This window comes from Nicrophorus vespilloides, unplaced genomic scaffold, assembly GCF_001412225.1.
Source record: "Nicrophorus vespilloides isolate i.1.1-1 unplaced genomic scaffold, Nicve_v1.0, whole genome shotgun sequence".
Lineage (NCBI taxonomy): Eukaryota > Metazoa > Arthropoda > Insecta > Coleoptera > Silphidae > Nicrophorus > Nicrophorus vespilloides.
The window spans coordinates 517659-542987 of NW_017099643.1; the positions used below are offsets into that span (position 1 = coordinate 517659).

The 25329-nt window shown below is 31.2% G+C and overlaps 3 protein-coding genes across 7 annotated transcripts; all 3 read left to right on the forward strand.

The window, feature by feature from the left end:
- Positions 1 to 2188: 2188 nt before the first annotated feature.
- On the forward strand, positions 2189 to 6206 carry LOC108564945 (ninjurin-2-like). 3 transcript variants are annotated; one of them, XM_017924147.1, is made up of 3 exons: positions 2189 to 2389; positions 4669 to 4842; positions 4899 to 5514. In XM_017924147.1, the coding sequence occupies exons 1-3, from the start codon at positions 2318 to 2320 to the stop codon at positions 5109 to 5111; spliced, it is 459 nt and encodes a 152-aa protein (XP_017779636.1). In that variant the 5' UTR covers positions 2189 to 2317; the 3' UTR covers positions 5112 to 5514. The 3 variants fall into 3 exon arrangements, with proteins under 3 accessions (XP_017779636.1, XP_017779637.1, XP_017779635.1); XM_017924148.1 differs by having other exon boundaries at positions 2190 to 2389; positions 5467 to 5831; XM_017924146.1 differs by lacking the exon at positions 4899 to 5514 and adding an exon at positions 5897 to 6206 and having other exon boundaries at positions 2231 to 2389.
- Positions 6207 to 7523: 1317 nt separating this feature from the next.
- LOC108564967 (endoplasmic reticulum metallopeptidase 1-like) lies at positions 7524 to 18583 on the forward strand. 2 transcript variants are annotated; one of them, XM_017924179.1, is made up of 10 exons: positions 7524 to 7960; positions 11174 to 11717; positions 12775 to 13155; positions 13213 to 13515; positions 13572 to 13801; positions 13854 to 14037; positions 14131 to 14471; positions 14537 to 15031; positions 15093 to 15291; positions 18451 to 18583. In XM_017924179.1, exons 1-9 carry the CDS (start codon positions 7952 to 7954, stop codon positions 15255 to 15257), a joined length of 2652 nt encoding a protein of 883 aa, XP_017779668.1. In that variant the 5' UTR covers positions 7524 to 7951; the 3' UTR covers positions 15258 to 15291; positions 18451 to 18583. The 2 variants fall into 2 exon arrangements, with proteins under 2 accessions (XP_017779668.1, XP_017779667.1); XM_017924178.1 differs by lacking the exon at positions 18451 to 18583 and adding an exon at positions 15420 to 15899.
- Positions 18584 to 23449: 4866 nt separating this feature from the next.
- Positions 23450 to 24982, forward strand: LOC108564969. Of its 2 annotated transcripts, none has more exons than XM_017924180.1 (5): positions 23450 to 23548; positions 23596 to 23868; positions 23918 to 24229; positions 24287 to 24475; positions 24593 to 24982. In XM_017924180.1, exons 1-5 carry the CDS (start codon positions 23462 to 23464, stop codon positions 24854 to 24856), a joined length of 1125 nt encoding a protein of 374 aa, XP_017779669.1. In that variant the 5' UTR covers positions 23450 to 23461; the 3' UTR covers positions 24857 to 24982. The 2 variants fall into 2 exon arrangements, with proteins under 2 accessions (XP_017779669.1, XP_017779670.1); XM_017924181.1 differs by having other exon boundaries at positions 23605 to 23868.
- Positions 24983 to 25329: the final 347 nt, after the last annotated feature.

Below are 25329 nucleotides of genomic sequence, written 5' to 3' on the forward strand. Positions count from 1 at the left end.
CGTAATTATCCCCACTATTTAATATTCCTCAGCAGAAATTGATCGTTCACAGAAACTAGAAACCATGTGAACACTAATAGATGTTCCATCGCCAAAAACATAACAATATTCTATAGTTATTATAATTTCAAATTTCAGTTAAATTAAATCGTGCCAAAATAATACAATGACCGAAATCAGAATATCGATTTAACAAGTTTAAAACCAGACACAACGGAATCATAACAATCACAACAAACACAGAGAAATCGATAATACTGTTTCGCGTTTATGAAACATAATTGCCGTTAAAGAGTTAGAAAGATGTCAACAAATACTGCAGATATTGTTATTGTAAGTACATCTATTGATTTAAAAAAAAGTGTATTATGTCGTTTATTTCATTACTTTATATTTCAATTTACTCAATACTTTTACAGAATTGGTTGGTTTGTGTTTTGTTTATTTAAATCTATTTTATTCAATAGTCATTAGAAAATAACGTTTTGAAGTTAATAACCTAACTAACCTAATTATAATGTTTCTCTAAATTTTTATATTTAACTGCCAAAATATAAAAATTATACGTTGTTTTTTTTTTCAAGAATTTTATTTATACATATAAACTAATTTTATTAAAATTATATAATTGTTTGAACAACAATTAGAATCTAAGAAAATATAATTATTCTTCTATCCATTCAAGGCTAAAGGTTAATAATATTAATATTTAAATAAAATAATTGGATGATTCATATTTAGAATGAAATGGAAATCAATAAGATGAGTGACGAAAGCGCGTTATACCGGGCGATATCGTGAGAAAGAGTGTTTTCAAAGTATTTAGTTTTCATTTAGTCGTTCAACATCAATGTGTCATGTATAAAATGGAAGAAGTAAGTAAATTTTATTATTTTTAACAGTTGATTTCATTCCATTTTTTTTTTGCTTTTCTTGAAATGTAATACATTTTGTATTTTCACTTGAATTAAGTTTACTATTATTGATTAAGTCATTATTGTATGTACGTAAAGACTGCGGCCAATAACCTCATATATTCAATCAAATCTTTTCAATTTTATAAACAGATCAGTAATAAATAAGAATTAGGGTTTAAATAGACGGTCTTAGAATTTCAACTTTTCTACTTTCACAAAAAAAAATAGAAAAAAACAAAATTTCTACAACTTAATTGCTCACACGAATATATTGCATATACAAAATTTACTGAAATATAAAAAAACTCTCAGTTGCTAGAAAACTGGGTTTAATCGTCTTTAGAGCATTAAAACATGAACCAAATTATTGGTTCTTCTGTTTTTTCAAAACAAGCTATGGTTTGTTTTTCGCAGTCATCTTCTATTTAATAATTTTATACAATCTTCATAATATGTATCCAAAAACCTAATGAAGCTATTGAATGAAATGAGCAGTGTTTGTTTAAACGTTCTGTGGATTTTGTAACTTAAGTAAAAACATTACTAAACTAACAGAGACGATTTTGTGTCAATATTTTCATGTTTTCAATCAAATAATTAATTAATTTTTAAATTTTAAGTTTAGTCAAAAGCCGGTTTTTCAATTGGAGAAAAATCCCGTTTTCGAATTACATACATTTCCAAACCCTAATAAGAATACAATGAAAATACTCAATCAAACAAAATTAGAAATTTTAATGAAAAATTTCGATTTTTCGTAATTTCTTTGCTCTGATTTTGTAAGTATATTACTAAGTAATTTGCTCAACAGTTTTGTTATAACTTATGACGAAAATATACATTGTTATAAAATTACCCAATGTTGTATTATTAATATATACAATTCAGTGCTAAAACAAAAACGAATAGAAACGTGATATTAAAATATAAACCATTTATCTAATATTTCTAGTAAGAACTGAGTATTAACATGATTACTGTTTAAAATAAATTTCTAATTATATTCTAAATAATTAATGAGATTATCATTTATTTAAAAAAAATCTATTTTATCAGTTTTCACCTACAAATATATAAATATATTTAAATTACAAGTCGATTACATTGAACGTAATTTACGTTTACTTTTTGTACTCTTTGTGTTTGGTAGACTGAAACGCAACACCGAAGCAGGAAATAGATTGTGCAACAAAGAAGAAATCGTTTGGCAATCGGTTGATTTCATCGAACACAACAAAGTGTTTATTTTTATGTTCGATTATAATTCCAGATAGTACAGATAATCGACGACTATCGGTTTAAGTTTGTAAAAAAAAACAAGTAGCGTGGAGGCATTGTTCCATGTGATTTTGATGTGTGTATTTCGGATTCAGTTTCGTGTATTTTTCATGTGATTGATCATGTTAGAAGAGGTTGAAAGCTCCAGAGGGAGCACGACGAATGCTGATGGAAATGTAGTAGCTACGATATTGGTAAAGTTCAATATTTGTTTTGTTCAATATTTATTTGTTATTTATTGCGTTCGAACTTTAACTATATTGCATTATATTACAACTATTATCTGTATTTTAGATAGAAAATCTTAAGAAGAAAATCACGCGAGCACCTCGCATAACGAGCATTTTCTTAATAAATTGTAAGAAAAATGACCCCCGACGTTTCGCATAACGAGTGACCATCAACGCCTGCTACATCATTTTTAAAACTTGTGTACACATATTATGTGTATTTTTGAATATTTTGGAACGGATTAAACACGTTAAGCGATGCTCCATTGTATTTCTTTATTATGAAACTTTGTAAATAAATCTCTAATTTCCCCAATTAAATTTATTGAAAACTTACTTATTTATACTACAATTTTTTCAATGGTCAATTTGAATAACCTTATATTACTCAAATAAATTAGACATTTTTGTTTTGATATCGTACTTATTATAGGTTTTTTTTCAGTTTTATGTTGATGGTCTTTACGGTAGAAGTAATATGTTCGGGTTTATTTGTTTCCAATTATTTTTTTGTGATTCCAAATGAATTATTTGTAATTTAATATTATGTATCAAACTCTGTGAAACTCATTATTATATCATATATGTACGTTTTTATATACAATTTCTTGTTATATTTAAGTGCATACATAAAAAGCATATATTTTTTTAGTATCTGTGACTAATGATAATAGAAACATATGGAACCAAGGGTCAAAAACAACTTATTTTTTGAAATATTTCTATTTTTGTCAATAAATAGTGAAAGGCTCTTATGGAATAATCGTCCCTGATCGGTGTACTTCTTTCTTTGTTTTAAGTTCTGAATAAATCTACGTCGTCAAAACAAATTGTACTAATTTTGCCATATCTTAAGCTATTATTTTCGCACTTTATCAAAAAATAATTTACTTAAAATATAGTTATGGTATACTAATTGTACAGTAAATATTATTTATTAAGGACATAAGGAGATTTTTATTTGAGCAAATGAGATTATTTTTTTTAATTAAATAATTATTATTACTAAAATAAAATAAAAACATACATATTTCAAAGATAAAATTACAAATTTAAAATACAGATGTAATAAGTTCCTTTATTTAAATTAAAATTATATTTTCTATAAAAATAAACTAGAAAAAGTTGTGAAATATAAATTGCACTAAAGTGAAATGCATTGTCTTGATTATATGAGGATTAAGTAGTTGTTGTACTAAATCGTATAATACATACTAGATAACATTATTTTTTTTATTGTATGGAGAACACTAACTGTGTATCATTTTTGTCATGTTCTGTAGTAGATTTGTTATTGATAAGATAATGCAATAAATAAATTAATTGGATGATTCATATTTAGAATTAAATGAATTTTGTTACTTTCTTTTAATATGTTCATAAGATTTTCTTTATTATTTTACGATTTGTATATATATGAATAGAAACAAAAAAATAATAAACGTATCAAAGAAAATATATAATACGTTTTTTACAAAATAAGTTTTCCTGTTTGAAGAGTAGGAAATGTAATAAATAGTTTCACTATTCACAATTGTATAAAAAGTAAATTTTGTGAAATACTTGAATACTATATTGGAATATTTTTATTGCAGAAACTAAATCCGTAGATAAACGGTTAGGTAAAGAAGTATAGATTATATCTTCCCTTCCGAGAACCATAACTAAAATAATTAGAGAGAAGAGTGATAAGACCGCTATAAGAAAATCGTCCGTTCACTTTCTCAACAGTCAGTATAACTTTCCTGTCAACCTTATCCGCCATTCATAACTTTCTTCACCACACTTCAATAGCTCTTGCAATGAATCGATAAACGGAGACCTTCATTATCGACAACTTTTTTCCTGGACATCTCAACAATAACAATCTTCTCCACGTTAATAGTTCTTGCATCATCTGCAACTTGTGATCATCCACAAATAGCATCTCCTATGCATGCCTCATCACAACGATCATCTGCATCCACGAAAAGGATATTTTATGTAGCAGTGGGCATAAACTATACATTTGACGCCCCTCATCAACTGCAATCAATGATTTTATATTTGTTTATGAAAATTTGCCGCTCCTTCCTATGTGCACCTTTGGACACATACGCAGTTTACCCATTCGGTAACGCTTGTCCTGTTCACAAAATATATTTATTTCTAAAATTTAATTTGCAATATAATAATTAAAAAAATCTTAATTATGTAGTTTTCTATGTCATTTAGAGAAATAATGCGTGTGTCTTTTTTTACAGAAAACATTGGATGCCAACAAATATGCAACAAAGAAAACGATTGCGCAGGGTCTGCTGGACGTGGCCCTGCTCACTGCTAATGCATCCCAATTGAAGTACATCCTGCAAGTCGGAGAGAAACACGAGTTTTACACGCTGATGCTAACGCTGATCATAATCTCAATTGTCCTTCAGGTATGGAACTATGGCGAAATCATCAGCAATCTTAACACTTGTTCTCCCGCACACAGGTGGCAGTTGGTGTTTTATGTTTAACGCTAAATTTATTACGCGACTGTCGCTTGCACATTGAAGACTACCACTCTTCTGCCCAATGGCTCAATTACTTTACCACGACCTGCGCCTTCTTTATAACCGTCCTCAACCTTTTAATATCATGCTTCGATCCTACCATCGCCAAATACGCGATTTTCGAGGCGCCCAGCGTCGACGGCTCTTTGTAATAATGCAAAACTGTAGAACTTGATGCAGAAGAAGTGTTGCCTTTCAAATTGTATCCAACTATTAATTGCATCCACGTCCACTAAATTCATACGTTTTTTGTTTGTTTTTTAGCTTGTGGTGGCGATTTTGTTCGTGATTATCGGCGGGCTTAACATTAACAAACAATCGGATCATACCGTTGCTATCATCCTGAACGACGTCATTCTGATTTTCGTTTTTATCATCTCCTTAGTTAACATCATCATCTCTGGTTTTGGGATCGAATACTCCAATCAACCATTGAAACTGATCAACCAAACACCCATGAATTAGATCTCTACTTCTTGTAATTGTTCTGTGTTTTGTTGTACACAGGTCACGGCCGCTTTGATCTCAGTCATCTCGGCAATACTCATGGTTAACGAGGGCTCGAAATACTGTCTCATCGCGGCTATCCTTAATCAAATATCATTGGGCTTTGTCACTGGTGCCTTATTTTGCGATGTCATCAAAATGAATTTCGGATTAGATCCAGCGATCGCCGTCAATGTCACTATCAAATAGTTCATAATATTTAACATACACATTCCATCCATCAACAAAATTATTCATGGTTGTGGCTGCTAGTATTAAGAAGTATCATTGCTTTTACATTACTTCATTCACATAAAATACATTCTTCCAAAATTATTTTGTTAATGTTTTCATCATTCTTTTATCCTTATATTTTTCTTTTCTTTTTATTTACTTCATTTTTTATTTCGTTTCTTTTTTGATTTTTCATTCTTAATCCTCTCCCACGAAGATTCTGCAAGGCATCCTGTGCATATTCCTAGGAACTGGAGTCGACATCAACGAGGAGAAAGATGCGAAGCAAGCTACGAAGGCCAATAATATCATGTTGTGTTTGAATGTATTATCTGTTGGTATAAACGTCTTGATAAGTGCATTTGAGATGAAGGAGGATTATGGTTCATACGCCACCTCCGAACCTAGTTCCATTACCACACCGTTATTACCTGTTGGATGATGATACATTAGTTCTAGAATATGCATTATAAAATATCCGAACACTGACAAATTATTATATTTATATTATATTAGCATTAATTTATTAATAGGAAATATACAAATAAATTGTATTTTATTCTTATACTTGTTTATTATTTTAACCATTATTATTAAAAAAAAAAACAAGTAATAGCAAAGGCAATAAACTTAATTTCTTAAGAATTTTAGTGTTCCAATTAAGTAGTAGTAGTATGTTAGAAACTTAACAACAACATATGCATTCACTCCAATATTTTTTCGTGGGCCCCAAAAATTCTTGTAGACCTTAAAAAATCTTGGGCCCTATGCACTATGTTTAATGGCTAAGACAGCTCTAGTTTCAACCAACAACACTACTCAATTTATAAATTCTATAAACTTTAGAGCAGTGGTTCCAAAACTTATTTGGCCTACCGCCCCCTTTCCAGAAGCCCCCTGGAAATTAATATTTTTTAATTTTAATAGTCCCATTACAGTTATTCGTTGCCCCCCCCCCAAATGCACCTGAGGCCACTTTGGGAATCACTGTTTTAGAGTAAGATAAAGTTTTGGCAAAACTATAATTAAATAAATCCTCAAAATAGATCCTTCGGAAATTTACTTCTTCTTATGGTTTGAAGACAAAACCTTGATTTTCTTTCAAATTTATCAGAATAATAACATATATGACATATTATGTCACCAATCACTACTTTATCCATATAGTAATAATAAAAAAATATTACTTAATCTACCACCCTTTTCTGTGCATATTTGAATTAACCATTTACTGAATAACTGAAAACCAGATACCGAAATTACTAACAATAATTAAGAAAAAAGTTAATATAATAAATATCTGAAAAAAATGGATTAATTTCTATCTTGATTTTGCTAATGTTACATATAACAGGGAAAGATTAGAAAACTTCCTTCTCAATTTCAATTCAATTTTAAAATTCTTTATTCAGTGTAGATGCATATACAATGGTGTTATTATTAAGGGGTGGCGTACATGTGAGCTTGAGCTCATTTAGCCAGAAACATAATGGGTTATTTAATGGTACAAAAAAAAAAGTTTTACAGTTAAGGGTTTACTTCATTCTCATTGTATGTTTTATTATATATACAATGGAAACTCAATAATCATAATCCGTTCCAAAATTTCCGGATTTTACTCGAATATTACTATTTTCCGCATAGCCACCACAAATTTTGTTGGTTTTTGGTATCAGATTTTCGTGATACAGGCGACCATAGCCATGCGGCTACGGCCACCCTATTTGTAAAATAAAGGTGCAAAAATGGTGCATTGTACAGTGACATCTATGGTGAACACACCATCCGCAACATGACGTTAACTTTACCTTCCGGTCACCAGATGCCAGCAGCGCGATGACAGTGACAGCATTCGGTTGGTGTCTATTTAACGCTATTAAAAAGTAAGATCATAAACAGTTTCCATGGCGACGATGATGAGTATTGTTTATAAATTAAAATTGTATAAATAATGAACGCGCATGCACAAAATTTAATAACTTTCAGTGTTGTTGTCAGTCGGTGTCCGCAGCTGTCCGTATACACAGTGCCGAAAAGTGACATAACATAGGAAGAGACTGCAGCAGCTTGTGGTGAGCGCAAAAAGGGGGAAAAGTGCTGCAATTTACCAAAACCAAAAAAGAATACCATGCTCACATAGTCCTGATCGATTGCCAAAAGGACACAGAGCATCCACCATCTAACATCTCGATGGTGTTCAGTTAATATTCATCGACAACGAAGCAACCAAGAACGTCGTCACCATCACAATCACAGTCAGATTTTGTAAATCATGTCGAAGGTAATGCAATTAATTTCGCTTACGCTCGTACAGCACAGGATGAATGCCATTCCACTGCGTTTCGCTTATCAAAAATTATTTATGATGCAGTTACCTACGTTCCCATCCATTCATTCACCTTTTTTCAACAATTCTTCAAATACATTCAATTATTTGAAACGTATTTCCAATATCCTCCAATTGGATTCACGCAATGAATCAAACTGCTTAAACTAATTAATCTACGATGCATAACAAACTGATTAGATCACAAAATACATTGATTGCGTCTTTTAATTAAATAGTTTACATGTTTTTGTTTAGAAGATACCATTATATAAAATTATCTAAAGGTATTTTATATAAACCACTGTCCAAAGTACAAGTTCTATTTTTATTCACTATTATCAATTGTATTAAAATCCCTGGTAAAAGTAGTATTTCTTATATAAACATTTAGTAAATGAAAATGTGCCAGACTAGTAAACATCCAGAATGAAAAGAAAACATGTTTTTGTTTGTGTCCTCAACAAACTCATGCATATTCATGGACACAATTAATATATGGTCTGTTGTCAGTATTACCCTTTTGCTCCTTTGTACTTATTTAGCAACGCCAAGGAAGTTTACACCAAAAATAGACTTCATGCACTTTTTATTAATTGAGAATCAATGTTTAGCGATCGGCGAACAACAGTTCGCATTTTAATTATTCACAACTATTACTTGTATCAAATATGCACGAAACTGAAAAAAGGGGAATAGAAGCGATTCTGCAGTTGGGTGAATCGGTGAATTACATTCCATAGACTTAATTGGATAATGCTTATAATTTATTAATCGCCTGCACTTGTTGTTTCCCACTAATTTTCTTTGCGTGCTTAATTTGCTTTTGGACAGGAAACAACACATTTTATCTACTGATTGCAACTATTTATTGCAAAAAAAAAACACGTGACAAGAATAATAACGAAATTTGCCGACTGTTGTTTTCGACGATATGTGCAATTTTCAATATACGCTTATTAATATTTAATAATATATGGAACAGTATATTTCATAACTAAAATAGAAACTTCTTTATTTTTATGCTTTAACGTACCATTTTCTTTCTAATTATGTAATATTCAATTAACTATGATATTTATTAGAGATATTTTCAAGTTTTATTTTATATAATCTTTAGTACAAAATGTTTACTACAAATCAAAATCATAATTAAAATATTTACATAATCACTTACAATTTTATTCAGCACTAATTATATTCATAATTTATTTATATTTACATCAAATATTCATGACTGTAATTGTATTGATACATTATTTCATTTAAATTAAACTGAATAGAAAAATAAATGGGATTAGTATAATTTTTAATGATTAACTTTTTAATTAAAAGTACAATTGATACGATGAGAAAGCTGATATGAGAGCCAGATAAAATGTATGTCACTTAGAGATACCTTTTACGATTCTTTATTGGTAAACAAATTTATATTAAGAATAAAGACATGACTAATATCAGGTGAATTAATGCTTATAGTAATGAAAGTAATAGGTGAAGTAAAAAGTTCTGAGCATTTTTCGTTACGTCATTCTATACTGCGACTTAAAGCCGAAATAACGCTTTAAGAAAAGTTCTTTGAAAGTTTTGTGTTTACATTCTTCTGTACCACTATGACCAGAGGGAAAAGCGGAACAGGGGGCCAAAACATTTTGTGATGTTTATGCAATACAGTATAGATTGCAACAGTAAATCGTTGCTTCCAACGCTTCCGTTCTGGTAACATGGACGTCGAAGATGAGACATTTCTAGTAGGCCAATCGTCGAAAATATTGATAAAATCGTCGAGTTGGACCAACATGCGACCACTTATTCCATTGCTCAGGAACTGAAGATTAGCCAAAAAAAAACCGTTTGGAACATTTGTATAAGGCGACCAGCACGAAGAATCTCGATGAATGGGACGAAAGGCTCAGAACTTTTTACTTCACCCAATATTAATCAATCTTTTTGTCTATATTTTAAATTTAATTTAATGCAACAATCATTCTATATATGATTTATGTCCTACTAACGTATTTCTGAACATACTTTTTTTTAACTGCATTTAATTCTATCTGAACGTGATATTTGTCGTGTTACTAAAGTTTCTAATTATAATATTGAATTTGTTTCCAAGTATATTATACAAGTTTTGCGTACATTTATTATATTTTATAGTTAGAAAAAAAATCACAAATTATTTTATTTATAATAAAATTATTAAGTAATCTTATAGATTTTATATTAAAATAATTTAATATTAATTGAAGTTATTATATTATTGAAAACAAGGCACATGTGAGTGCAACTTGTTATTAATTTTTTTTTAAGACATGAAAATTAACAAATTACAATTGGATTTGCGATGTTTTATTATTTACTTTTTGAACTATGAATAACAAAATAATGCAATGAATTATATTATATTTAAATAGAGATGCTTTATCCAAATTTAAAATACGTATTGATGTAATTTGTATAGCTTTTTTTTAATTTGTATTAAGTAAATTTTCAAAATGAAAAAATATTAAGTTCATTATTGTCATTTAAGATTTGATTTGGATGCATCGTAAATTTAATATGGAGATTAGTATTTATGAGGTCCGGTTACACCATAATCTAATCTTAATGATTAAAGCAAATGTGAGATTCTTTCAATTGAAACAACGATGTTTGTATCCATTAAAAAAAAGTGACAAATCGTAGTATAAAATACATCAGTAAATATATACTTTCTGGCTATAAATTGATAGTTTCAATCATTTAATAATGATGACCCATCATAAATACAATCGATTTTTCTGTATGCATTATTGACCAACATTTATCAAGTGCTCCTTTTTTTTAAACAGTGACTCGATAAGTCATTTATATTTTACGTATTCCGAATGAGATATTTTATAAATGAAAATAATTTAGATTTGCATGAAACTCTTTGTACATAATATCGCATGCACATCAATTTACAGCAAGTCATTAATAAACTTGATAAACGATAATCATAATGTATAGGCGTGAAAGTTACAACAACTTAGTACAAATTGTTACGCAAGGAAAACATCCTTTAATATAACAATCCTTCAGTCCTGCTTATCAATTTCAATATTAGTACTGTAATCAACTAGATTTTTTATAATAATCAGATTAGATTACGAGTATTAATTTACATATTTGTTCTTGTTTTAGGGTATGTTGAATCTGAGGCAAAGGAAACACGAGAAGGCCTACCAGGAGAACCTAAATGGCAACAGCCAGAAAGAAAAGTATAAAACGTATTCCCCGCTGCAGGCCAGCCATTTTTTCTCGCTGTTGGGATTAATAATAATTGTGTTTGCCGCTGTGATCGTCATTGAAAAGCAGTTGCCCATCGGTTTAAAAATAGAGAACGAGCATCGTCATCCGAACAGGTTCATCGCCGAGAGGTCCTACAATTATTTGAAGAAGATCACATCTCTTGGGCCAAGAATCGCTGGCAGCCATGCGAACGAGGTGCTTGCTGTCAATCTCCTCAGAGATGAGATCGAAGGAATCATGAAGGAGGCTCAACCGAACAACGTGTTAGAGCTAGACGTGCAGAAAGTCAGCGGGGATTTCGCTTTGAAATTTCTGGATGGAATGACTAATGTTTATAGGAATCTTCAGAATGTCGTTGTTAAAGTCGGATCGCATATAAGATCGAATCACAGTTTGCTGATTAATTGCCATTACGATACTGTTGTCGACAGTCCAGGTGAGAAGAATCACAGTAACACGTGTATAGCTTTGATTGCATCGCGATATAACGTTAGATGAATATTTTATTAACTGGGAATTCTGAGATTCTTGACCTAATTGAAGCAAATGAGTCTGTTTAGTTAACCTATTGTCATTGAGATAATAATTTAGATTTGAACTAAGCTCCATTTATTTATTTATTTATTGTAACAGTATGTGCACTCATTTCAACTGCAAAAATATTGTAATTGATAATCTAGAATGTATGCTTTGCTGATTAACATGATATATATAGTGATATAACCACAAACTTAATTAGAGAAACAATTATATTCTAATTTCGTAAATTTAATTATTTTCTCCATATTTTACAACTTCGGAAAGTTACTGCTTTATTCTCATTTCCTCCCAACTAATTCAAAATAAAAATGTTACAAACATCTATAGCAAATTGTTATTACTGAATAAAATTACATTCATTATAATACTATAGTAATACCAATATCCCGGACTGATTGAAACCGGACTGATTTTGCTCAATTTAAATTTAGTTTGACTTGAAATTTTCTATTGTGAATCCAGACTGATCGAAGCATTTACAATATATTTCGGATATTTGAACATTATTTGATTAAAATTACATGATCTTTTAATATGAGTCAAAAACTAACATATGGTAAGATTATTCAAGAGTGGAGATAAAGAGAGGAATAAATAAGATAAGAAATAAAAGTAAATATGTATTTTGCATTGTGGAATTGCAAAGAATGCTATTTTCATATTTATTTATATTTTTTGAGAAGAATGTTTGTAAATAATATAATTTTGTTTAAGTGGTAATACAGAAAATGAAAGTAATATAAGCAATCATTTACAATGTTCGAAATAATTTGAAATATTTATATGAACTAAATTGCGATATTTTGTTATTGTTCCATTATTTGTAAATTCATTAAAGATCACATCTATATTCGAAATGCAAAACATAATGTTCTTTGCAGTAACGTTTTCTATATCTATATTGAAACCGAGTTGAAAATATGATTTTGAACTTTTGTTTTATCGATTTTTAGGTGCCAGCGATGATGGTGCAGGTTGCGCTGTGATGTTAGAAATGCTTAGAGTGATTTCGAAATCTGACAAGATTCTGCGACACAACATAATCTTCCTTTTTAACGGAGGCGAAGAAAATTTTTTACCAGCTTCGCATGGCTTCATAACGCAACACAAATGGGCCAAGGAGGTGAGGGTGTTCATTAATTTAGAGGCGTGCGGAGCCGGTGGACGGGAAGTTCTATTCCAGGCCGGTCCACATCACCCTTGGATCTTAGAAACATACTCGGAAGAAGTGCCTTATCCTTACGCATCGTCGCTAGCGCAAGAAATTTTTCAAAGTGGTGTCATACCAGGTGATACAGATTACAGAATTTTTAGAGACTTTGGTAATATATCAGGTAACTTTTCATAATTTCTTGATTTCATTATAATGTAATTCATTATTTCAATTTTAGGATTAGATTTTGCTTGGTCTTCTAATGGATATGTGTATCATACGAAATATGATACTATCGAGCAAATACCTTTAGGATCCCTCCAAAGGACGGGTGATAATATCCTGGCATTGGCCAGGGGGATGGCGCAAGGTCATCAGTTATCGGACATTGATAGCCACAGGAACGGGAATCTGGTGTTCTTTGATTTTCTTGGCGCGTTTGTTATCCGATGGCCTATGCTTGTATCCGATCTCGTGAACATTTTGACTGTGATACTATCAATCTACTCCATTTATACAAATATTAGAGAAACTAGCAATGGTAAGCAGCTTGTAGCTTTGTCTTTTCTAAAGAAATTAATGATTTGTTGGTTGTAGTCATTGCTGCAAAGACATACGTTTCGAAGCTGTGGAAGAACATAGGTGCTGTGATTGTTACTTGGCTGATAGCTGTTGGAGTTTCATTGGCCATTGCTTTGTTATTAAATGCTTTAGGGAGGACTATGAGCTGGTACGCTCGACCTCTTTGGGCTTTCTTTCTATATGTGATACCTTCGTTGCTAGTCACAATGGCATTATTAATAATGCACGCTAAAAAATACCATAAGGTACCCGAAAAACAACGATTCGAACAGTTAGACTAACCGCCTTATTTATTAGGATCTAGACGTGTGGCCTTGGGTGATGTTTCAATTATATTACGATGCATATCAATTAATCTGGACTATCGTACTTGCAATTGGAATCATGGTGAGAGTTCGTTCCAGTTTTATTGCTCTCTTGTGGGTAATTTTTCCTTGCATTGGGAATTTAGTGAGATCTAAACTATTCAGGACATGGAGAGGTGAGACATTTATTTTCAATTATTTTGTGTTTTATATATATATTTTAATGATTGGTATGGTATACGTAATCGTGTGTTCTGACATATTTGTAGATGGACGATGGCTATTGCTACACATAGCAGCATTGGGATTGCCCTTTGTGCAATGTTTTTACTTAATAATAGGCGCTCTGTATCTCTTCTTCCCAATAATGGGACGTGCCGGCGCTGGGAATAATTCGGAATTGCTTATAGCAGGCATGGTTAGCTATCTCTTCGTGTTGCTGTTCAGCTTTGCAAGTCCGATAATACTGCTCGTAAAAGACACATACAGAATACTGAATTTATTGTTCAGCTTATTCCTTCTGTCTGTTGCTGTTTTACTGCTAACTCCACTGGGATTCCCTTACGCCGGTGAAAATGGATCTTTGGCCCCTCAGAGGTTCATGCTGACAGTAAATTTTATCTAAAATGTAAAATGTTAATTGTGAATCATTGATATGATGTTTTATTCACGCAGCATACAAAACGTACCTTCCATGATTACTCTGGGGCTATTGTGAATGAATCGACCGGTTATTGGATCATCGATATGGACATTAATAGTCCTCACACAGTAGACAGATACGTTCCGGATATGACGAATGCAATTCCTATTGATCAAGATTGTGCTGATCATTTGTATTGTGGATTACCATATTTAGTGCCTGTATTAAGCATGATCTGGAAGACTCATTGGGTGCCTGGGCCTAAACCGGAACTGACTCATCCAATTAATATGAAGATAGTGAGTAGGGAGAAGACTGCTATCGGAGAAAAGCTGGAGTTTGTGATAGAAGGTCCATCGCATATTGGAGTCATGTTCTCTTCCGCGAAAGGCGTTGAATTGCATGGGTGGGACTTGGAGAGCGAACCCCTTCTAGTTTCTAATCCATGGCAGGATAGAGATACCTATTTCCTGTTTTACAATTGTGGCGAGAAAATCGTTCCTTTCAATTTCACCCTGGAATTTAAAGTATAAAATGATTACATGATTCATTATATTCATTAATTAACATGAACTTTGTTTATAATAGGTTAAGAAAAATCACGATGGTCCCATTCTGGACTTGGCAGTGACGTCTCATTACTTATTTGGACCATCAAAGAGCACATCGTCTTTTAAGAATTTCGTGAAACAATTCCCTCCGTGGACGGCCGTCTCTTATTGGACTGCAACATATGAGTCATGGATTCTTTAAACATATTTAATATTCCGTATGGAAAGCCCTCCATGTAAGTCTTGTGATAGAGCTATAAAACAAAACCGACTAAATTCCAACTTGAATCCGAGTACCTTGTTAACGCTATTATTATTGTTTTTCTTTTCTTTTTCGAACGTACATACTATTCTTAATTTTTAGGAGCTATTAACGTATCCCATTGTTATCCTTTATTTCTCCCGCGTAGTTACGTAAGTGGTACGTATGTCAATATTACACGTGAGCAAATAATTAGTATGTCAGCTCTAATTCGTGGTTCATTTTGAGCATCTGTAGTTTCACTCCTCTGTTATAACATGAATAATTTCGCTGGCATTTATTAAAGTTATTAACACGATTTCAATGGACTGTTACCATCAGCCGATCGTCAACATTTACATAAGTCATACATACACATGTTAGATAAGTCGGCGTTCCTACCAACTTATTACTAATTTCGCCGCGTCCAACTCTTATTTCCGTAGCCTAGTTTCAAGTCTATAAAAAAGTCAAAGTTTTGAAATTGCTGTAATTAATTAATTGATACACGTAAACGGAAAACGAGGAAGTTTTTTTTTGCTCAATATATAATATAGTTTTGCTAGTACAAAGTTCAATCTTTTAGTGTTTAATGAATTTATTGAAGTCAAAGTGTTAATTTACTATAAAATTCATTTTGTTTGTTTGGCTTAAAGTAGTTTGAAATTTATATCTAAAAGAATCATTGATTATTAATTATTACTATATTTATCGATAATAAGGTATGAAAACGTATGTATTTTATAAATACTTAATCGCTTGCGTGTTTTTGGGATGTTTTATATACGATTCGTCCAGCATATAATGAAACGAAAAAAAAAGAGAACAATATTAGCATTAATGTATTTTAAGTGAATTGGGAAGCTAAAATAGAATGTTAAAAAAATAAAGTCGTTTATTGTTTAAAGAACGCAGCTAATAAAATTGATCTAATTAAATTGCTTTAAAGTCTCAGGTTAACCGTATTTAAGTAAATTGTAGATATAGTGTTTACACGCATATTTTACTCCATCTTTCATTTTACAAACAGTGTCGATTATATCTGATTATATCAATTTTTATTCTTTTTAAACATTATATTTTTGCTTTAGCATAAGCGATTTTGATTTGTTAGAAGTGTTCGCAATGTCTAGTACTTTCATAGTCGGATTACAACCCAATTTAGATTTTTTTCATAATCTAGCTAAGCCGAAAATGAAAACAGACCGAAAAAAAGGTTAAGTGATTAATTACTATAATTAAATAAGAGAATTTGTTCTGATTTATAGAAAATTATGTTTTTTTTTTCTAAAATGTAAAAGTTACATCCAACTCTCACTGTGTTTCAGATTTAATATTGAACGGTTCGTAATTATAGTGAGAGTTTGCTGCAACTACTTTACGTGATAGAAAAAATACATGCAGACACAAAAAATTGAAACAGATATTTTGATCTGTTGACGTTTTTCGTTTATTTAGGGCTTGTGAGTAATAGCTTATTGGATAATAATTATTATATTGAACATGTATTGTGATAGCTGTAGACACCAATTTTTTTTTAAGAAGACGTAATCTTAGAAAACCAAAGCGTTGAGAAGAAGAAAAAAAAATAACTAAAAAATTGCCATCAACATATTTTCTTTTAGGGTGCACATATATTTTGCATTGTTGAAGTTTTTTAAACATATTGTTATAAATAAATCTTTAAAAGATATATTTTGTCAAATATTTACAACCTATGAAAATTATGTTATGTTTTAATTAGTTTATTTTTTGTTGAGGAAAAGGTGATTGAGATTTTTTTTCAAATACCGGGAAGTGATGGATTCATCACTTTTGTTGCGGGTTTATAATTGTTTAGGATTCTTAGAAGACGTGATTTAATGGGAAGAGTTGTTACTCATCGATGAAGGTGAAATTGTTTATTGAATAAAATATATTTGCTACACAAATTGGACGTTATAAGAGTGCAGTTAACTTGTAAAATAAAAATTTTAGGTGAATTTAATTTTTAAATAATACTTTTACCGAAGAAGATTGGTCCAGGTTTTCAGCGGAACTTCAAAGAGAACTGGTCCAGGAGTTTTTGATGGAATTGTTCTTCTGGGATTGATGATATTAAGAAGACGTAAGGTGGCTGGATGCGGCACAGCCGTTATTCAAATACATTCAGCTATGCCGACATCTTGCCTTCTCAGTCTCCTAAGAGTAGAACAAACACTGTAACACATTAGCACTGTCTTCACACACACTGGATAACGTAATATTTATATATTTATTAACGCATGTACAAGAAGAAGTGAAACGAGAATGAAGAGAAAAAAAAAGAATGAACGCGACTGCAATAAATTAAATATTATCGTAGATTATCTAAACAAATTTAACATATGTTGAACATATCTTGTTTAAGTCTTCTACTATTAAATGGTTTAAAAGTTCAAAATTTTGAGCTCTTTTTTTTCGTCTCGGATGTGAAGTGGTTGGTTCGATGTTCAAGGAAAGACTGGACACTAATCCTGCTGGACAGATCTTTTTGGTAACTCGACTTCCTCTCGTAGGCACGTGCTTTACCACCTCGGCTACTTGTTTTTTTCTCTACGTGCTTTCCTCGTTCCTATATAGCCCCCTCCAGACCAGACGTTCGCACGCATTGTGTCATCAAAATCCTCCCGATGTTTATCTAACATTGTAGTTCTCTTTCCTCTTTTACCCCGAAACAAAAAAAAATAAAGATAGAAACGTCATGAATAAGTTAATAACGCCTCTGGTGATCGGATGTATTTATGTTTCCGCACCGTCGTCCAATTGGAATTGGAAAGAAAGAAAGGGAAGAAAAATCAAAACCGTTTTTCTTTCTACCTCATATTTAAAGACGCGACGACAGAAATATTAACATGTACAATACATGATTGCTTTGCCGTTACTTATCGTTACAAGCATTTTGATTTCTTGTTTATATAATTGAACGTTTTGTAGTTATATATATATTTATTTACAATCAAGTAATTACAAATAGGAATTTTCAATCTGTTAAAGAGTTTATTAAGAGTTTAAATTAAATTAGACTAACGCTTATCATCCAGCCATTAGAAATTGTTATAATTTACATAATATTTATTGTAAATTTCCACATGATTGATTAATGAATAAAGTTTTTTTATTATTATTGTTACAGCATTTTTCAGCCACTCATAATACTGTGAAGTGAAATGGTTTTACTTGAATATAATGTGGACCATGTCTAATTGGTTGAGAAATTGATGTAAATCTCTTTGATGGTACATGAAATATAGTTGGAATTGCTTTAATTTTTTTTTGTCCTATCTATAAGCACACCATCATCCTTTCTGAGACTCAACCTGGTCCAAGTGTACAGAACCGCAGAGTCCCGGTTTGGAAAATTGATTATATTACCACCCTATGTTATATGTTACATTTAGTTCCTACTGAGCACGCGGCTGTAACTGGCGAAATTGTGCTCGGCACAAGCTAAATGAGAAAGGTGGTGGAAAGAAGATTTTAATTTTTGTTCTGTTCTATAGGTTTTGGCTCGTGCCTGATGTATGGTCAACAGTTCGGAATTACAATGTGTACTTTGAAATATGCAAAAAAAAAGAGTGTTAGTCGATATAGGACGAAACGAATGAATACCACTGACACAGATGCTAATGTATGCTGCGCTTCGATTATCGTCATTTGTTCAGGATACTTCTGGTTTCCATGGATATGGAAAAGCAAGTGCATTCGCAATGCGTTCTATTAATAACAATTATGGTTGTTACGGTACTGCTGCGTGGATCCTCCACGTGTCTGAAAAGTCAAGCGGCGGTGGCATAGGCGAAGAAGAGCCGAGCCAGTCAGCACTCCTTATATGCGGCTCCACCTGCATTAACACCTATCTAATTAGTAGTCTGCAGCCATTGTATCAGTCAACAGGACACACTCATATCTGAGCTATTGTTTTGCTACAATCTATGCCTCGCACATCTTCATTCGCTTCACTTGACGGAAGCGGCCGCTACGTGACCATCATCTTTTATGGTCAGGTATTTTATTCAAACAAATGTCGGCTCTTTGCATACAAATGCCGGTGCTTTCCTCCTCCGCCCGGTGGTCAGTTGCCCAACTCTGCTCGACACTCTGTTCTGCTACTACCATCGATTTCCCAGAACTATTAATACCCGAACTGTCCAATTCGGTAATCCTTGTTAATTCAACATTGACTCATTGTTTATGCACAATCCTTCGTTCAGTAATCACGAACGTCGCATCTGTTTGTATAGTGTTTAAACGAGAAGCACGAGATGAAAGAAAGATAGTTTCATTAAGTTTTACTTTTATTTTTGAAATCTGCCCACGAGATTTTATCGCTTCCATCTTCTCCTTTTTCCTCATCCAGTAATTTACTGTCCCTCCTTTTTCGTCTACTCTGAGGATTCTACCTGAAATTATGAATTATTAAACATCAGTTTTACCTTTCCTCTGCATATATGGTAAATGCAATTTCAACATTAAATGTAAAGAAAAATTAATTTCTTGTATCTAAAGAACAACTACAATGCAAAATGGTATTATTACAATATGTTTTCGCTCTAACGTGGTTTTATTATTTCAGTTGTTAAATCAGTTAACTATAGCTAGATATAAAACACATCTATCAAATAAATAAATCCTTCAACATATAAAAATGAAATATCCGCTGAAAGAAATAATATGATCGTACAAAACTTCAAAATAGTATTCTAAAATTTGCTAAATGCAGAAGAAAGTTCAGATGAAATTATTGAGAGACATAGTAAACATATCTTTCTTAGTTTTAAAATAAAATAGTAAGTTTTTTATCGTTTCATATAAACGACATTATTTTAAGAACTTAACGACGTGTTTGAAATAATATTTCTTTAAAAAAAAATGTGAACAGAGTTTAGCTTTAAAGAGATCATAAAAGCATGTAATAATAGTTGGTATTAGCGTGTCCGTGCGATACTTCTTATGAGAAAAGCAAAAGGGCAAACAACAGTATACATTACCCAACGTGTCCTCTCTTTTTTCTCCGTTGGACTCAAGGGGGGAAATACGGACAATTTATATATTTGTCGTTAATCATATGAATTACACATGTAAATACCGGACAAATGGATCTAAATATTTGGGGAAAACGTTAGGCGCTAGGGAATAAGGTCAAATATATTAATCCTCCGATGGATGCGTAACATCGGAAATGGTCTTCAAATACATTTCACACGAATTTAGTAACAACAGTGTCAATATTGTGTCCGGAGCGGAAAATGTTCTATTTTACACCTCGAATTCTCATCGCAGAACGTTTCCAATTCAATTCCGATCTCAAATTAGTGATAATTTTTTATGACAACATAGTTTAAACGCTCGTATTGCGAAACAGATCGTTCTCCACTCTGTTTTAAAAGCGGAATATTTTAGTATAGGAACGAATTTTCACCAACCACAGTCTCAAGAACGTTCTTCTCAATTATTACTTACTTAGTCTTCAAATAAAGGATTTATTCACATTGTTTTTTGGACATTTTTAATATTTTATTTGATATTTTGCATTTCATAAATTATATAGTATATCGATTTATACTGAGTTTAGTTTACAAATATATAAGATTTCGTTGTCTATATTGATCAAGTTATGGGTGCGTATTTTATTTGGTCTTTAAGTTCTTCTCTTGTATCATGAAAAAACATTGTGTGTATTTTGTATGTAATGTATTTATTTCTCTAAATAGTTTTTAGTGTTTCTGAAAATACGGTAATACATACATAACATAAAATAACATTACATAATTATTATTTATGTATGCATATCTAATTCAAATTGAATTCACCACAAGAAAAATCAGTCTTAAATGAATGTATTGGAAATGGTGTATCAGATATTTAAAAGAAAATCCAGCCCAGGAATTTGGAGTGTTTCAATTTTTATTGCCGCAAGAATGTAGGTAAGGAAAATAGAACGATTGCGATTGAATAATTTAGATTTCGTCAAATTGTTGCACGCGCCAAACCAATTACCGAACGCATTTATTGAATATTAATGAAAAATTCCTTACGCACTCGAATTTTCACTGGCAATTTATTATTTACATAAGAGAGGCCGCTGGAAATTTTCTATATCATTGAAATCCTTGTTTTCTTTTTCTTCATCGATTCTTAAAGTCTTTTTTTCTTCTTCTTAAAATTTAGTTCGTAGTAATTGATTATCAAGTTAACGCCAATAATTAATTGGTGACCTATATTTTCTGAAGCACTTTAGATAAAATCAAGTTACTACTTTTCTATTTCAGCTTTTGATTTATTTTTGCATTACGTCAACATTGAGAACAGAATTAAGTTGATTACATTAACGAATTGTATGTGGTAATTTTTAAATATAAATAAATAAACTTAATGTTGAGCAGATTTTCATCTTTTTAATGAGACAATTTTAATTAAATTTACAAATGTAATTATGTTGTATTATGTGTAAATTAAATCCAGTTTAAATAATAAGGTAAGACATTTATATTTACTTAATTATAACAAATATAAATATTTAATGAATCAAAATAAATGACATTACTAACAAATAGAATAGGAAGTTTAAACAACATAGTAATTAGTGTTTACTTAATTAAAATAATTTAGTTAAAGTAATATTAGATAATAAATTAAGTATCAAGTTATATAAACTGAATAGAATATAATTACAAAATTAAACTTCTGAAAAGGGCTATTGACCATAAGTCTTTCTAGGAAAATTATATTTATAAAAACCGTTTATGAATCAGAATGAATTATAAAATAAAGTCACTGCGAATAATTCCACTATACAATAAATAATTCAATTAATAAATATTATTTTATGAAATTAGCATCAGATGCATCTAACAGTTGCATTAGTTTCTATAAAATAACTTAAGTGAAGGAAGAACTAAAAATCGAACAAATCAATGATCAGTTAACGAACAATTCGGGTAGAAAACATCATTATGTTTGTTAACCGATCACGATACATTTGCAATTTACTTTCTAAATAATTTTACATTGTTTATATGTGAAATATATTAAATTTCTATTGGAAAGATACAAATGTTTGTGTTATTTCGTAAAATATGAGATCATTGAGTAATAAGTAATCAATTTCAACAATACACGCGGCAATTTAAAACGTTTTAACTAATATAGAAAATGGATTTTTACAACTTATTTTCTATTGCTCACACAGATCTATTGCACATACAAAATTTACAGAAATAGAAAAAACTCAGCTAGTAAGCTGCGTTTTATTGTCTATAGAGCATTAAATAATGAATCAAATTATTTGCACCCTCTAAATTAACATCTTGAAGATATGAATTGATTTTTGCAAAGCAAGCTATGATTTGTTTTTCTTCTTCGCCGCTTTTTCGTCATCTCAGTCATTTTGTATTTAATAATTTGGATACAATTTTGTTAATATTTGTTCAAAAACTTAATGAAACTAGTGAAAAAATTAAGCGTCTTTGTCTGTGGATTTTGTAAATTAACTAAAAACCTTATTTAACTAAAACTTTATAACTAATTCCAGTTTTAATTTAAATTCACGTAACAGACGACAATTATGTGTCAACATTTTTCTGTTTTTAATCAAATAATTAAAATAATTCATTAATTTTTATATTTTAAGTCTAGGCTCAAAAACATAATTTTAATAATTACAATAATTTCCTACAAAACCCGGGTTTTAAAAACCGACAAATCCTAATATATCATATATTGATGTAGAAAATATTGATTACTGAGGATGAACATATTTAATTTTAAAAAAATAATGTAAACTACACTATTTAAAAAAGTCCATAACGATAATTGAATCATTAGTTGTAAAAAGTATGAAATTAAATAAAGTTGATCCTTTTGATGCACCAAACTTAACTTAAAAACATATAGTATTTCATATTATTACTGACGATGATGTTTTTCAACTTTTTTTTTCTTATGACTTAAATATTTTTTAAATTGTGTTAAATCTTGTATTGAATTTCTTATTGTCTTGAATATTATTCTAAATATTTATATTTGTGTGGAATGAACTATTCCAGAATTTATATATTTTTTTATTAAAATATTCATGAAAAAACGCAAGCTTAAAATTCTCAAAAATCTAGCAACATTGACTGCAAGTTAGTGGTAAAGAAGACATGACTACTAATACCAATTACAAAAAGTTGCAAATTGATTTCTTGAGATGGGCCGCGCACGGTTTATGCGATGATGCCGGTAGAGAGGTAGTTACGACAGGATTATAGTTTTTTTTTGTTCAATTATCTTTCAGCGTTTTCAGCCATGTACTTTTGACTTACCCGATCTGGTAAATCTCTTACAAGCGATTGGGTTTCGAATGCGTAGGGCTGACATCCAGTTGGAACAGTCGCCGTTGCGTGGAGGCCAAAACGGGTCGAAGGTCGTTATTAGCTGCACGAATTCAGGACAAAGATGCATCCTTGAGCAACCCAATGAAAACTGCAGTTGCATCAAACAATCCGTGGATAATGCCGCAAAAGATAGCTTCTGGGAGATTGTCGCAACGTCGAGGGAAGTTGGAAATGTAAGTTCTCAGTGTTTACGATTTGTTTTGCTTGTAATTCAATTTTTAGAGTTTCTTGGAAACGGGCTGTGCCATTTTTCCATCTTTGTCGAAAGACAAATTGTGTTTTGTTCGTAACATTTTGGGTTACCTTTTGAAAGCCATGAATGAACCAGAGAGTGTTATCGAAGATTCAATGAAAACTCCAATTCGACGATCCATAGGAAAACGTGTTGGAACTCCAAAACAATACGATTCCCCATCCAGGTATCGATCTTTGGATACGCTTTTAGTAACAGACGAGGCATTGCCGAAACCAGGAATCCTCTTACCAAAAATGAACCTATCTGATTTGAGCCCCACAATTACGCAATCCAGTCCAGTAATTAATTATTAGAAATTACAATTAAATCAATTTACTGATTTATCTTTTCCTTAGAACATAAAACTTGATGTTTCTAACAACGAGCCGGATTTTAAGTGCGATTCAGTTCCAAGAGCAACGTATTTAGTAAATAAAGCGACGGATTTGCTGATGGAAGCCCGAGTGCTTATGAACAACAAGAGTGTTTCTGATTGTACCGAGAAGCATTCCACCATTCTCCATTCTGCAACTAAAAACTTTAAGGTAGATACGTTCGATTTCAAAAATCTTCAATTTCAAACACGCCCTTAGAAAATTGTTTCCTCTTTTTGAACTCAGGAAGCTTCGAACGTGACTAGAATCCTTATGTCTTCATTACAGAAATTGATATGTACTTCGAAACCGCCAAATTCTACCACCAACTTGATGGTTTCCATACCCAATTTATCGAAGAAGAAAACCTCCAGCACATCGTCCGTAAATTCGACTGACGGTGAGTTTAAGATTCCCACGAAGGTTCCAAACAAGGCTGTGAAAATCGTCAAGAGGCCCGACGTTCCGCACCCGGAAGCGGCTTCCAAGAGAATAAGTAAATATGCTCACGTCAAATCTACAATTCCCAAAATTGGCGATAAAAAGAAATGATCTTTTAAATTGTGCTAAAACCTCAATTAATATATCATGTATTATTATTAATGAAATGATTATAATCTACAATACTTGTTAAGTTTAAAATTTCTTTATAAATGGATCTTAATTTAATAAATCTAATTCATATTTACAAACATGTTTTATATAATATATTCAGTGGCGGCTGGTGACAATGGGACCAAAAACAACTATTTTTTATATTTATATAGTGGGTTCAATTATTGATTTATAGTTATTATTTCTATTACAATAATGTTTTGTTACAATCTACTGATCAGGGCCGGATCCACTTAGTGGAATTTTTGGGAGGCCCCTCAAATTAGACTACATATTTTAAATATTTATTTAAAACAAAATCCAATTATAAAAATCAAAAATTATGAACCATAAGGTAGACGAATTTCTACATATATAAAAGTGTCTGATAGTGTCTTTTCATTAACTTCAACATTTTTCCTGAAGCTATT

Bases quoted from the DNA above. Each gene is read 5' to 3' on its own strand.
- LOC108564945 (XM_017924146.1), top strand. From the start codon at position 2,318: ATGTTAGAAGAGGTTGAAAGCTCCAGAGGGAGCACGACGAATGCTGAT. The intron at 2,390-4,668 runs GTAAAGTTCAAT...CTTTTTTTACAG, and splicing joins ATGTAGTAGCTACGATATTG to AAAACATTGGATGCCAACAA. The intron at 4,843-5,896 runs GTATGGAACTAT...TCTCCCACGAAG, and splicing joins TAATCTCAATTGTCCTTCAG to ATTCTGCAAGGCATCCTGTG.
- LOC108564969 (XM_017924180.1), top strand. From the start codon at position 23,462: ATGACTACTAATACCAATTACAAAAAGTTGCAAATTGATTTCTTGAGA. The intron at 23,549-23,595 runs GTAGTTACGACA...ATTATCTTTCAG, and splicing joins GCGATGATGCCGGTAGAGAG to CGTTTTCAGCCATGTACTTT. The intron at 24,230-24,286 runs GTAATTAATTAT...TCTTTTCCTTAG, and splicing joins CAATTACGCAATCCAGTCCA to AACATAAAACTTGATGTTTC.
- LOC108564967 (XM_017924179.1), top strand. The intron at 13,156-13,212 runs GTAACTTTTCAT...TTTCAATTTTAG, and splicing joins AGACTTTGGTAATATATCAG to GATTAGATTTTGCTTGGTCT. The intron at 15,032-15,092 runs GTATAAAATGAT...TGTTTATAATAG, and splicing joins ATTTCACCCTGGAATTTAAA to GTTAAGAAAAATCACGATGG.